Below are 14,794 nucleotides of genomic sequence, written 5' to 3'. Positions count from 1 at the left end.
TATTTCACATTTTCTCTGAACAGTATATTTTATGTCTTGTTTTGATGAGATTGTTGCAGTCTACTTTTACATACATGAAATCACATATAAACCAGCATTGTAGAGAGGTAAATATAGAATATGCCAAATAATTAGAGGGATAAAAAAATGCATTCCAAGATCACTGTCACCTTTAAAAATTAAACTTGCAGGCCTCAGGCACAGCAGATAAACAGGTACTGAACTCCACTGGGAACTGAGAATGAGGAGGGAGTCCCAGGCTTGCTATACAATTCTAAAACTACCAACTTTATGAAAGACAGAATACTCTGAATTAGATCTTGGCTATCAACCAGAACCAGGTGCTCATGCACTGTAAACAAAGCAAAAGGCAAGTCCAACTTACTTGGCTCAAACAGTCCAATTTTTAAATAGTTGGGTGGCTAAAATAAGTAAAGGAAGGTTTGGTTTCCTTGTTTATGACTGGTAAATACAATGGTAAAAAATTATGGAAAACTACTGTGCTTAAGCTTCAGGTATTGAGAATACAAAACAAAAATGCCTTCCCCTCAAAACAAACAAACTGCCAAACCAAACCAAACCAAACAAAAACAACCACACAAAAGAAACGAAGCAACCAAAGCCCACAGACCAACCAAGCCAGCTTGGTTTTCCCAATAATGAACCCTTAATCCTTCACAGTGGAGGCCATCAATGTTCCACTCATTCTTACTTACTCCATAAATTAAATCCTATCTTTAAAATTCATAGTGTTAAACATACATTTATAATGACAATTATAAAATCAAAAACGAGGTATTTTAGGCCCTGCCTTTAAATAAAGTCACTCAATTCACCTTGTTATAAAATAAATCATCCCCCAGGGATATCCTGGAGCCCTCCCAGGATGCTGCAGCTAATCCTGTCCTGCCCAAGAAGGCTCTTGGGGAAACACACAGGAGCCACTCAGCAGCTCAAGCTGTCAGATGTTCTCACCTGATAACTTCTGTCCATCGGGTTTTAGAACTAAATCATCAATGAAAAAGGACTTCATGTAACATTTGCAGTGCCTGGTACTTTGTGCCACTAAAGCTTTCCCTTTTTTTAATTAAATAAACTATTGAAAAAAGAAATGTCATCCAAATGTTGAAGAAGGCAGGCTCCATCATATTTGGTCACCAGACTGGAAGAAATCCAGAGCACAAGCTTCAAGCTGCAATAATTCTAGCCATACAAGCAGATTCTAGCCATACCATACAAAATTTTCGGTCTGGTCTGCATTTTTTTTTTCTTTTTAGTAAGTTGTTGGATATACTGCACCCAGCTGCTACACACCAGCACAGTCAAAAATCTAAATTACATCATGCCAAGATTGTAGCTAAGTGTTACAAGGAATTAAAAATTTCAGATGGTCAGCTTGTAAAAAGGGTGAGGTGTAAGTGTCACCCAAATTTCCTTTTCATACACTAGGTGTGAACTTCACTGGCTCAAGTGCATACCACAGCTCCTGCATCTTTGACAGAGTTCTAGTCAATGTGTTAACCACTCTGAAGAAAGAAAGCAAGCAAGAAAGGTCTATTATCTGCTCAGCTGCATGGCACACTCACATGAGACCAGTATGGTTGAAGTGAATATTTTTACTTCCTTGATACCATCTGTTGGCTCCTGGAGTAAGCAAGAACGAATCTTCCTTCACACCAGTTGTAAGAGACACCATTTTTAGAGTATCATACAATAAAGAATTTCAGCATTGAGCCTTTCCTTTTACTCTTTCTTTATGCATCAAATTGAAGATGGGACAGCTCAAGTTCTCCTCTTTTTAGAGTCCCACATTTAAAAGAAGAAAGACAAATCAGAGTAGTCCAGAAAATCACCAGTGCTGTGAGATGATGGCACTGAGCTTCATTACCCTCTTCAGCATTTCCCACACCCTTTGGGGAATGGAGCCTTAGTGGTACTGAAATAAAGGCATGAAACTACATGTGAAGCCTAAGGGAGTCCTTCTCCCTTTTCAAATATATTCCATACAGCATGTGTTTGATGAATACTAATTAAGCACTGTAAAAGCATTTAATTTGGAATAATGATCTTCAAAGGCAACATCTGACTCCCTGTTCTTCAATCAGAGTAGATTCTTGTTCAGGTCAAGAGAAACACTGTGGGGATCAGGTTGGAATAATGAATTTCAGCATAACCAATATATTTCCCTTTCTGTGCATGGGAGTGTTTGTGTGCACACACCCCCCTATACACACAGAATATGTTGCTCACAGACACACGTGTGTGTGTGCAATTATGTAATCACACCTGTAGGGTTTGTTTTTTTTTTTTTTTTTTTTTGAGAAATGGTGCCATTAACGATGGAAAGGCTACATACTTGCAACAAACTAAACCATACATTTGGATGGGAATGTGGGAATCAGCAGGACATGAAGCACTGCCACCACCAGGGAATCCAACTTTCTCAGCAGCATGCTGTTCTGGAAGTCCATTAATTGGCAATTAGCAGATTTAAAATGCAGTAGGGCATTCTAAAACTCAGAGGTAGTGCAGAGGCATTAAACAGAAGAGCCAGTACTGACCTGCCTGCTCTAGAAACACACAGGTAGCACCAATCTCCACAACTGGGGCAAGGCAACCAGATCTCTGCTTGCAGAGATGTAATCAACACCGTAATTAGGAGAGAGGGAGAGAGAGAGAGAGAGAGAGAGAGATTTGCTTCTTGTTTGGGCAATACAGAGTCTACCACACCTGTTATAGATCAGTGATGCAGATCTGATGACGTTTCTTTAATTTACCACTTTTCTGTAGCTAAGCTTAAAAAAAAAAATAAAAACCACTGCAAAAGGTCAGGTAAACCATTAAACTTCAGGTGAGCCATTTTCACTGAGGTGGCACAGCCACAGAATATCAGCACTTCACAATCCCAGATAAACGAGCCTCTCACAGAAAATACCACTCATTAAATGGACAATGTCCTAAGGGTGGCAGCCCTTCTGTTTGTCTGCCTGGAGGATTTGCAGGTGTAGTTGAGGTTTGTAATGCACAGGCTCCTTGTTCACACCCTGCTGTTTAAAACAATGCTCGTGGTACAGAGCAGCATCACCTCCAAATCCCACAGCCACCAGCAGTGACACCACCTCCTACACATCTCCTCAGGAATCACAGTACCAGTGAAAACAACACGGCAGATGTCAGAGGCTCTAACAACGCTTTTCTCCAACTTTTGCAACTTGAGAATTCACAAAAAAGTCATGAAAAAAAAAAATCCTTAATGATGCAGGCACGCTGTTCTTTCTAGCTGACATACCTAAGCAACAAATTGCTGCTCCAGGCAGCGGAGCGCTGATCTTATCACTCCTGGCAATGTTCTTCAATCCCGTTCTGCACCCAACCTTCCTCTCCACTTCACACTTCATTGCTTTCAAGTATTTTCCCCCTCCACTTTATGTGCCCTGCCAGCTGTGCCAGTTCCCTTGTGAAGTGACCACACGTACACCAGCCTAAAAGCTAAAATAACTCCCATGAAAAGTTCCAGGAGTGCCTTGGTACAGTGCCCGTGCACATTTTCATCACTGCAGTTCAGGAGGTGCTAGTTCCAGTAAATGTTACATTTTCTACCCTCCTAAGACAATGCTGAAAAAGGGGGGGGAAAAAAAGAAGTAATAACGGTGGGATTACAGTTTATACAAGAAAATGTATGCTGCAACACCAGACACTGGTGAGCTGGCAACTGAGCTGTGCTCAGATTATGAGCTACATAATAGTGGTATGTTCCTAAATTAAAAAAAAAAAAAAAGCTAGGATTTTTATTTAGTTGTTCCAGGCAAACACTAATTCAGATAATAACAATTTTCTCATGCATATCCTATTATAACATATAGACATTCCCTCCCTCACAAAATTCTGTGCAAAGTTATTACTACATTGTCACCTAGCCCAAAAACAAGTAGAATTAACCATTATAAGCCCAGCCATTCACTGGAGTGAAAAGCGTAACACTACATGGGACACATTTTTGGGTAGAAAACAGGGGGACAAGTACTTGTTTCCTTTTCCCTGAATCAAGAAGAATGAGCTTGCTTAGAAGATTTTCTTTTTAGTTAGTAGATGCAGGCACAACTGCAAATCTAAGTGGCAGAAAGCAAGCACTCTCTCCTATCAGCTCTTCTAAAATTATTTAATCTCAGACTGAAGCTGCTCTCCATCTCAGCCTCCCAGAAGTCTGGACAACTGCAAAGTGCTCCAGAGTTCATGACCTAGCCCACACATTCGAGGAATCACAAGGAGAAGGAAGAATGGCAACTCTTTTCCCTTATTAAAAAATGCAAGAAGTCATTTATTTTCCACCAGTGAGCAGAAATTGTTAGCAGAACTGTTTCTGTTAGCAGAAATCCTTGCTGAAGAAGGAAAGGCCTTTATCCTCCACAGCTGAGGGAACCTTCCAAGTGTTTTTCTGCTCTGACTTTTCCCATAAGGGCAGGTCCCTGCTATGAAGATTGAGTTGCCTCTTCCTTCTCAAACGGGGGTAAAAATGGTTTGGAAATCCTTCTCGAGGTCACAACAGCAACTTCAAAGGGAAAGGGCTGCAGTCCTTAGCAGGAGGGTGATAAACTTTAGGGACAACACATTTTATATGCTGGATATCAAGCTTTTATTATTATTTATATAATATTATCTAGAAATAGAAATATATTTAATAATATAGAATATATAATAATATATAATAATAAAATATATTAGATTATTTATATCTATTATAATTTATATAGTCTATATAACATTATTATATAAGATAGTCTATATAACATTATATAGTCTATATAATTATAACATTATATATATAATCTATATAATCATAATAATTATATATATTATATATAATTATATTACATATAATAATTATAGATATATATAATAATTATATATAATCTATATTATTATAACATTATTATATAAGATATATATGCAACAATATATATTATATTATATTATATTATATTATATTATATTATATTATATTATATTATATTATATTATATTATATTATATATTATATTATATTATATTATATTATATTATATTATATTATATTATATTATATTAATACCAGTCACATACCAGGATATTTATTACTTCCTCAGTATTTTTGGGAAAAAAAAAAAAAACAACCAAACAAAACAACTTATAAATCAAATACACTAAAATAGTTCTACTCCTCACGCTGAAATTTTTATTATTATTTAGCCTATGTAAAGTTTGTTCCAAAGCAGAAGAGTGAAGGAGGACACTTGAAACCCAGCAGCAAAGGATCCCGTTCAATAAGTGCAAGAGGTTACTGCCACCAAAAGGAAAACAGCGGGATTGCTCCACATGGAAAGGAGCTACGACCGGGGGATTAATACTGTAAATTAAACTTATGTAAGAAGCAGACAAATTTAGTGTTTTCATCAGGATGAAATAACCTTTGAAAAACCCAAAAAAGCTGGGGGTGAGAATTCACAAAAGCTGCTCTCTGCCAGTTTCTCAGCGTTTTGCAGCCTTGAGGGACAGCAGGCTGGGAAGGATGAAGGCAGAGGATAAAATTAACAGAACAACATTGGAATTGTGTGGTTCTCCAGGGCCAGCCTTCCTAGGGCTTTGTCCTGCCTTCCAGGATATTCCACACAAGAAATCAGATTTTTTTTTTAAGTAAATTTAATGAAGAAACATTATTTCACTACAAAATAAATGTGGCATTTTAGAAAGAGCTCAACTGATCCCTGCATATTCAGCAGAGGGATGGGCAGCAAAGGAAGCAGGTGGAAGAAGCAGATCATAATGACATCTTTTATAAACATAAACCCAGAACTACTCTCTGTATAATCCAGGGGGAGAAAAATTTAAATTTTTCATTGCTACAGTAAACATGATAGACTTTTTATTCATCCCCATGCTTTGCACTGGTGGAATGCAGAAATGTACTGGGAAATCTTGTTTAAGCTCAGATCCAGTGACAGCAAAAAGTTGATTTATGGTCCAGATCCATGTTTACTGCTTAGAAGACACCAACTACTACACCAGTGAAGTCACAGGGGCAATGAATCTCTCTGCTTCTAGACTTTCTGTTGTCATCCTGCTGTTTGCTCCCCTTCCTCCACCACCCAGAGGAGGAAGGAAAAAATAAAACCACAAAAAGGCAACAAAGACATGTTTTTTTCCCCAGCTTTTATAAATTTAATCATGCAGATTTTTCACAATCCTTTAAGCAGCAAAACTGGAATAAATATGCTCAGAAATTCACATGGCAATTGAAAAGGAAGGGAAAAGGCAGATCTTGCAGCAAGTTTTGCAACTTCAGGTGCTGAGGAGACACCAGCACCCAAGAGCTCATCCAAAGACCAAGATGTTATAAGCACAGAGGATCAATTTTGAAGTTTGCTGCTATCAGCAAATACAGTGTGACACAAAACCCCTCCAGGCTTCAAGTCAGGGAGATACTAAAAGAGGAAGATAAATTTAAGCCTCCCTACTTCCAAAGAAGAGTCCTAATATCAATCTTCTTCCCCAAAGCTGGTGGGTGTGAAGGAAAGAGGGTTCTCAGAGTGACCAGAAGGCCAAGGGGTTCTTTGAGGATGCTCTAGAGCACAGATCCTGTAAGGATCCACAGAACTTAGGTGTCACTTCCTTTTTCCACTAGAAAAAAGCCCACAGACAAAACCAGAGAGCCCTAAAGGTAACAGTCTTTAGGATTCAGCTTCCACTGCAGGCTTCTCGGGGCACCACGCGAATCTGATCATTAAATAAACAACAGAACCTTCATAAAGGCAGAAAGCGAGTGACATCATCCTCATCAAATCCCAAATCCCTCAATTCTATTTAAAACTGCCGACCACGTTTATAAATCTGGCCAATCCAAGCGTGCAGTTGCCCACAAGGTGGCGGTGACCATCCAAGGATTTAGCACCTGGAGGCTCCCTGAGCCTCATGCAGCTCTCGGGAACTGCACAGCGCTGTCCACTTTGAACGGAGACCAAAAGGCTCCACTACGGGGAAAAACATCTTCTCTCTTGCACAAAAAGCAACATGTGCTGACTAGCTAAACTGGCTTGCCTCATGATTGCTTTTCTTTTCCTTACATGAAAACTGCAGTTGTTCTCAGAAAGGAACAGACCACGAAGTGCTGCCCCTCCGCTGCCCAGCGCGGGGCCCGAGGCGCTCCGGGGCCTGAGGCGCTCCCGCTCCGGGGCCTGAGGCGCTCCGGGGCCTGAGGCGCTCCCGCTCCGGGGCCTGAGGCGCTCCGGGGCCTGAGGCGCTCCGGGGCCCGAGGCGCGGCCCAGAGCCCGGGGCGCGGCCCAGAGCCCGAGGCGCGGCCTCGCAGAGGAGCGGAGCTCTGTGGGACCCACCGTGAGGAACCACGGAGCGCAGATCCCGGCGCTGCCCAGCCCCGAACCCAGCAGTCACACGCTGTGCTGGACAGCACTGCCCAAGCGCTTCTTGAGCCCTGCCGGGCTGCTGCTGCCTGGGCAGCCTGTTCAGTGCCCAAGCCCCGCTCCGGGTGAAGAACCTTTTGCTGATATCCAACCGAGCCTCCCCTGATACAGCTTCAGGCCGTTCCCCGCACCGGGCTGTGGATGGAGCCGCAGGTGTCACCGCGGGCTGGGCAGGGCAGCGCTGTGGGCCCTGCACCCGGAGCCTCCCGGAGGAGGGGGATGCCGGACCCCCGAGGGAGCGGCTTCCCCCAGTGCGGCCCCTTTCCCCCCGCAGCCGGTACCTGCAGGAGGCCGCCCATCTTGGCGCGCAGAGCGCGGAACTCCTCCGGCGGCGCCTCGGGGTAGAGCTGGGCGCGCAGCAGCTCCTCGGTGATGCCGGCGGTGCCGTGGAAGGCGGCCTGGGCGATGCCGCTCAGCAGCGCGCTCAGCGGCCTGCAGCCCTCGGGCGGCGGCGGCGGCGGCTCGGGCGCCGCCATCGCGGGCAGAGCGGGTCCGCGGTACGGCGGCCGCGCGGGGCCAGAAACGCTCCCCGACCAAACGCCAATTACATTAACCAGATCCTAACGGCAAGCAGCTGGGTGGGGACAATCAATCTTCGCTTTTGGAACTGGTTTTTTTTTTTTTTTTTTTTTTTTTTCCCCACGGAAAATGCTCCACTACTCATGTATTTTAAGGAAACGTCCACAGGTTTTGCCCTCTACCATTTGCTGAAAGATGCTGGGTTGACCATTAAAGACAGTTAAAACAAAGGTACTAATGAAGAGCAAGTGTTTTCTCTGTGCACCATTTTATACAAGTTTCAATATAAAGAAAGCATTAAAATGCTTTGTATATACAAACACAGTCACAAAAGAGGTTGTTGTGCTCCCATACAGAAAGTTTTCTCTGCTAATATAACAGTGGTATTATTTACCTCCTGATTTCAGTCATTGAAACCCTCCATAGTTGCACTTTTTATTTTATGACATAAAAGAAAAATCATGTTGCCCACAAAGAGAAAATATGAGTTTATGATCAACTTGGCCTGTTCTGCCTTGGTTCTTGCCTCGATTTTGTAGGCAGAGAACAGGCAAAGAACAATTTGTCCTTGCATGAGGGGGAGCACTGAGTACATCTTGAAGCTGGAAGTACAGGAAGAAATAACAGCAAACACATCTAAAAGTTTCTTCCACTGTCCCCATTCATTTGGACAATATTTTAAATGTCCTCTTCAGCCAGTGGTATTGGGATTAAACAACATCTTTAGAAGCTTTAAAGCATCTGGAGATACAGGAATTTCTTTCAATCCCTAGAAATGAATATATAGGATAAGAAACTTAACTCCATTTGGGTACAGACTCCTCACAGCACCGCGGACCTTTCTCAAAAACCCCGAGTTCAGTTCATCACTGCTCATCTTTAAAAACCAAAGGGAGCAGGGTAGGAGCTCTTCATGGCTTATCAGTATCACCCATGGAATATAAAGCAAAATTTCTCTCTGCTTTGAATTTCTGAAGGTACTGTCCCTCGCTGACACGCTTTCTTCTGCTGCAGCCTGAGGCGAGTCATTAAGTCCTAATGAGCAGTGCTGGTTTACTGACTTAGGCTGAGGCACAAACTTGTTCTTGTAATTGCTTTTTCTTCTCAGATCCCAGTGTACTCAGTGCCTTGCATGAATATGGCAAAACAAATCTGGTGCCAAGTGTGTGTCTTGACTTCAAAACCAGCATAGAATCACTCAGAATGCACATGGCAGCAGCAAGTAACCCGTGTTTTTAAGAATTATTTATTTGGTTTTGTAAACAACCTCATTTTTAAAGAAATTAAAAATACATCAAAAAGTCTGTCTCTACATATATACACAGTACATGTTCAAATTTCACTTCATTGTGATGCCATGGTTTAAGCAGAAAAACAAAGAGTGCTTTGATCCAAAACTCAGCTGCAATACCAGCACCTCTGGGGGCACAGCACCTTCCTGCCTTTCCAGGAACACTTCAATTTTACCACCTGGACCCCTTCACTTGTTCTTGATCACCTGGACAGTTTTCCTGCCATAGTGGTAATAGCTGTAGGCAGATGTCACCGTTGTGAAAGCCGTGATGCACCTTTGGGGAAAAGAGTTCCTCTAAGTCATGTGGGTCTATGGACAATAGAAAAAGTGCCTTTTTTTTTTTTTTTTAGCATCTGTTTTTAACTACACAGTCAGGAACTATGCTCCACAAAAATGTAGCTTACAGTTTATAAGCTGAAATTCAGTGCTATGGGGAGGATTAGATAAACAAAGGCTCTGCCATCCAGTGGTAAGCAGCATTCTTCAGTGTAACTGCACACCAGGACAAATTATGACCACACCAGCACTTGCTTTAGAGAAGGGAAAATAAAAGATTCAGCATTTGCAGCCTACATGACATTTACCAGCTTGAGAACCGACAGATGTGAGAAACAATTCCTTGGTAGCATGAGCAGGGAGCATTCAAACCACTCAGGACTCGAACTTACCATTTTCACCAAGTCCCAAAGCTAAAGAACAAGTTCCTGCCTCAGCCTCTTTTGTTTCCCTCCCAGACCACAGATATCCCTAAATGAGCAGTGCTCCTCTGTCTGAAGGGCTGAGGAGTCACTGCTACAGCCCTGCCTGCCCCTCTGAGCTCCCTGAGCACTCTGCCAGGGAGTTTCTGAGAGTATCCACAGAACACCCTGGCAAATTACACCCAGAGGCAACTCTGGATTTTATCTCACCACCAGGATAAATAAACCACAGACTGATAAGATAAAGGTTCATTCACAGTTCCTTAAATGTTTCTTGGTTTGGGTTGGTGGTTTTGGTTTCTTTAGTTTGGTTGGTTTTTTTATTTTCCTAGAAGACAAGTAACACTGGATTTTGCACTACTTTAAACGAAGTTACTAAGTAATTCTGACATCTGCCGTTCAGAACTCCTTGTTCTGAACTCTTGCCAAACAGCTAAGGAAAAATAACTGCACTCATAACAGCTGAAGTTCCGATCTCCAGTGACAGCAGAAGGAACAGCATTTCTTAAGGAGTGAAGCTCCTTTATGCCTGCTCTTATCCCATCCCTCCTCTTCCTTCCTAAAGTCTAGCAGGAATCACCATTTCTCCATGTGCTTTTTGAAGAGGCTGCAGAAACCTGGATTTCAAGATAGCAGGCACAGCATAAAGCAAAAATAAGAATGGCTATTATTACTGAGCCCAAGGTTGCTTTTTCAAGGACACTTCTGGCACGAATAAGTGATGAATCCATGCAGCCTTTCTCCCTGCTCCTATTTTCTCCACTGATCTGAACTTATGTTTTGCCTGCCTACCCCAAAGACTTGTTTTTAAGCTATTATTCCTGGATCTTAACTAGTTTCATTCAGTACCAATAAATATCTAGCTCTGGTGTCATTTAAGACGAAAGGTGTAAAAAATCAGGCATGTGGGCTTATTGCATCTTCTGGGCACAGTTTTTTTGTTCCACACAAATTAATCTCGATTACTTTAGAAGCACATTAAATTATCTGGGGGAAAAAAAAAAAGTAAGATCTTAGTTACCATAATGTCTGCAGATATATGCTGTCCACATAATTGAAAACAGGTGCTGCTAAAGAAGCTGCCACCAAAATCAGCTGAACTGCTGTGTTCATCTGAGAAAAGCAAAACAGGAACTGTGAGCAACATGAGGAAGTACAGTGCAAGAAACACCAACATACACTTTCATTACTGCTTTAAGGTTTAGTCTACATAAAGAAAATGTATTTAGAAACCTCCTTAAAATAAAGCATCTTACTCTCTCAAAATTAGCACGTGCTCTGAACGAGTATAGTTGAGAACATTTCAGGATCTATGTACAGCTGGCACTATTTTGAAATTGTACTCAGCATTAGTGGTAAATTATCCCCACCCTCCAAACCACACAAAGCCCTAAGCACCCAGGAGTTATCTTTTGTAAGGAGTTATTGCTCTTACCTTGCTGATGAATGTTGGTTTCAATTGTGCAGTAGCATAACAGGGGTTAAAATACCTACTCAGTGTTCTCTGTTGGGGGAGAAAAGAGGAAAAAACATGCAGCCCCTGTACATTCAATCTGATATACCTGTTCATGTGATAAACAAAAGGCAACTGAAGAATTACACTGCTCTTTTGTAAGATTTATTATTACACATCACACACAGGAAAAAAAAGTTATGAGCAGCTCTGACTTATCTTTACAAACCGTATTTTATTAAAACACTGCTCAGAAATCTACTTGGCAAAAGAACAAGCATTGCATCTTGCAGCCATCAAGTCTCAAGATGACAAATCTCTCGGTCACAACTTTGCTATTAATTAAGCTTATTCATCTATTTTTTGTTACGATTACAGGTCTTTAATGCTGTGCACTCACCGGTGGAGAAAGAGTTTTGTATCGCACGTAAAAAACGGCGGCAATGAGCGCCGCGTCCCGCAGGATTATCATGGAAGTCAGGGGCACTGCAAGACCAAGCCAACACCAGCCAGTGAAAAACTGTGCCCATGACTGAAGGGAAAACACAACCAAAAGAGCAGAAAACTGGAAGAAGGACAAAAACAACCACTCCCAAATTCTCCTGAACGAGTTCTATGCATTGCTGAGGATGTTTAACACAACTCCTGAAAGGGTTTAAGCTAGAGTCTTAAAACAATCCAGTCCATGAAAAACAACTTTATAGGGCTACTTACTACTATTGCTTTAAAGAAAGAGCACTAAAAAATGGCAGTACATGCTAGCTGCTTTTGTATGTGGCAGCACTTGCTTTCTGTGGGGTCCCTTTGGAAGTGTTTAATGAAAAGGTAAACTGGCAAAGCAAGAGTTCCAAGAGATACAGAGTTTTCCTTTTAGAAACACAAGAAATGTTGCTACACATAAACTGACCTTCCTTACCTTATCTAGAGCACACAACTGCCATTTCCTCACCTGGGATAAGATTTGCACAAGTTAAGCTCACGTAGAGCACGCTGATGAGGATTTTATCCGCCAGGGGGTCAAGAGCACTTCCCAGTGCTGATTTCTGATTAGCCCAGTTCCGTGCAATAAATCCATCCAACTAGGAAAACCAAAATTCAACAGCTCTCTGTTAGAAGATATGAACCAAAATAGCTCAGGTACAATAAATCTGTCCAACTAGGAAAACCAAAATTCAACAGCTCTCTGTTAGAAGAATATGAACCAAAATAGCTCAGGTACAATAAATCCGTCCAACTAGGAAAACCAAAATTCAACAGCTCTCTGTTAGAAGAATATGAACCAAAATAGCTGAGGTATGCTACTTTGGAGAGATATTCAGTGAATGACATCGGGTAAAACAGCGAGTTTAACTAGGATAAAATGTGATACCTCTGAGGTGATACTTGTATCATTTAACAAGCACTGAGTGGCCAATGCCCACCTGGGGCTGGTCAGGGAGCCCTGACATTCCCCTTTCCTCCGTTAGCTTCATGCACCCGCAAATTCCCTTTGCAGCACCACAAAGGAAATTCCTAGAAACCAACAGATCTAAAACCAAATCTGTTTTATCCGTTCCCATTCTCCACCGTGTTCCAATGCGTGCCCAGGGGATCCCGGTGAGCCCGGTGTTCCCAAAGCCCTTCCAAAGCGACGCAGACATACCAGGTCTGTCACGCCAGCCAGGACAAAGACACCGAGCGCAACGTTGAAATTCTCCTCAACAATCAAATAGCCTAAAACTGGCGCCAGACCCATTCTCGCCATGGACAGGATATTTGGGATGGTCCAGGGGTTTTCATACTGTAAGGCGAGAAATGAAAAAACTTCAGGGCACGAACTCAAACCCCGCCCCGGCACGCAACAAGAGTTTTAATCGCGACAAATACTTTTCCCGCTCAGCTAGCCAGAAAGCCTGGGAAGTTCCTGGAAGCAGCCCGCTGCTTTCGCAAGGCACGCGGCCTCCACCTGCTAAACATTAACCTCGCCTTCGAGAGGCAAACACCTCGCCGCGAGAGCCGCCCCGGGGGGAGCCTGCCCCGGCCTTCCGACACCTGTTCGCCCGCCCCGTCCCCCCGCCGTCCCTCACGTACCAGCTCGGCGTAGGGCCCCGCGGCGCCGCGCTCCCGGCGGGGCTCGGGCGGGGCGGCCCCGCCGCTGAGGAGGCGCCAGGCGGCGGCGGGCGCGCGCAGCAGCCGCGGGGGCCCCGCGCCCGCGGGCGGGCACGGGACGGCCCCGCCGCGCCGCCCCTCACCCGCCGCCGCCGAACCGGGCCGGCCGCCCAGAGGCCTCGCTCCGCCGCCGCCCGGCCGCCTCCGCGCCGCGCCGCGGAGGAGCCCCCAGGAGCCCCTGGCCAGCCAGGCGGCGGCCAGCATGGCGCGGGAGAGGCGGCGCGGGAGGAGCGGTGCGGGAGGAGGCGCTGCCCCGCGGCCCCTTCAGGCGCGCGGCCGCGCTGCCCGCGGGAGCGCGCGGCCTCGCGCCATCCGCCCCGCGGGACTGGGCACGGCGCGCGAGCCGCGCGCGGCGCGTGTGCCTCGAGCGCTGCCGGGGACGCGCGACCTTTTGCGGCGCTTTGCGTCAGCCTCCCCCCCCCCACTCCTCCCCCTCCGCCGGGCCGCGCGCTTTACGGCAGGCGGCCGGGCTGGAAGGCCGGTGCCGGGAATTCGCTGCCCCGGTGCTTTCCCGCCGCATTCCAACCGCATTCCTGCCTACCTGCCGGCCCAGGCTCTCCCCCGGCGGCCCCCGGGCGTGGACGGCGGCTGCCCGGGTTCATCCCGCTCCTCCTCACGGCGCCGTTCTCGGACAAGCCCATGAGGGAGGGAGGGGAAGGCTTCCTTCACCTTAGGGAACTTCTCCGGGAGCGCAGCTGGTCTCTGGTGCTCGGTCCTTGCTTCTGGCGCTCGCTCGCCCGCGTTCACTCTGCCTCTCACCTGTTCATTGTCCAGCTGCTGTCCCTGGCCCCAGCCCCGTACTAAGCCAAAATCATTCTCTAACACCTACTTGCGATTAGCTGATAGAGCACACCTTGCCCCTTAAGAGTTCCCATGGAGAACTAAAATATTGTACTTAAAGCATTTCATCTGGCTGGCCAGTTTTCAGTTTCAAGGACATTGGGTCCCTGATGTCCCTTAAATTACAGGGTGAGGCACTAAGTTTCAGTATTTCTGCTTTTTTTTTTTATCTATCATATCTTACCTGAGAAATGAAAGAGGGAGAACAGAAGAATCAGCACTGCAGTCCTGATTTTTAAAAGTACATTTTTCTTTTCTTTAAAAGTATAATTTTTTTTTCTTTTCTGTTGGTGTTTTTTTAATTCTTGCACTGAAAGGTTCTCAGGTGCCTTTTCATTGCACCAGACCATGGTTCTGATTTCATCAGAGCCAGGAAACATTCAGCACTCCT

The 14,794-nt window shown here is 44.5% G+C and overlaps 2 protein-coding genes across 2 annotated transcripts in view; both read right to left on the bottom strand.

The window, feature by feature from the left end:
- Nucleotides 1-7,964, bottom strand: part of COMMD1 (copper metabolism domain containing 1) — a 64,115-nt gene extending 56,151 nt beyond the window's left edge. Inside the window, exon 1 of the mRNA XM_053937240.1 lies at nt 7,733-7,964. Coding sequence (XP_053793215.1) covers nt 7,733-7,927 — 195 coding nt within the window. The 5' untranslated portion in view covers nt 7,928-7,964. The remainder of the gene's footprint in view (nt 1-7,732) is intronic.
- Nucleotides 7,965-9,200: 1,236 nt separating this feature from the next.
- CRLS1 (cardiolipin synthase 1) lies at nt 9,201-13,881 on the bottom strand. Its single transcript, XM_053937239.1, has 7 exons — nt 13,486-13,881; nt 13,058-13,195; nt 12,365-12,494; nt 11,816-11,901; nt 11,398-11,466; nt 10,984-11,075; nt 9,201-9,538 (listed from the first exon to the last, which is right to left on the bottom strand). Exons 1-7 carry the CDS (start codon nt 13,765-13,767, stop codon nt 9,451-9,453), a joined length of 885 nt encoding a protein of 294 aa, XP_053793214.1. The 5' UTR covers nt 13,768-13,881; the 3' UTR covers nt 9,201-9,450.
- Nucleotides 13,882-14,794: the final 913 nt, after the last annotated feature.

The sequence above is a fragment of the Vidua chalybeata genome, chromosome 3 (genome assembly GCF_026979565.1).
Source record: "Vidua chalybeata isolate OUT-0048 chromosome 3, bVidCha1 merged haplotype, whole genome shotgun sequence".
Taxonomy (NCBI): Eukaryota; Metazoa; Chordata; class Aves; order Passeriformes; family Viduidae; genus Vidua; species Vidua chalybeata.
Note: the sequence above shows the minus strand (reverse complement) of the source record. Positions and strands in the feature narration are given on the sequence as shown.

Excerpts from the sequence above, each read along its gene's own strand:
- CRLS1 (XM_053937239.1), bottom strand. The coding sequence starts at position 13,767 with ATGCTGGCCGCCGCCTGGCTGGCCAGGGGCTCCTGGGGGCTCCTCCGC. Across the intron at positions 12,495-13,057 it reads TGGCTGGCGTGACAGACCTG|TTGGATGGATTTATTGCACG; the intron begins GTATGTCTGCGT and ends TGGTTTTCCTAG. Across the intron at positions 11,902-12,364 it reads TTGTGCAAATCTTATCCCAG|TGCCCCTGACTTCCATGATA; the intron begins GTGAGGAAATGG and ends TTGGTCTTGCAG.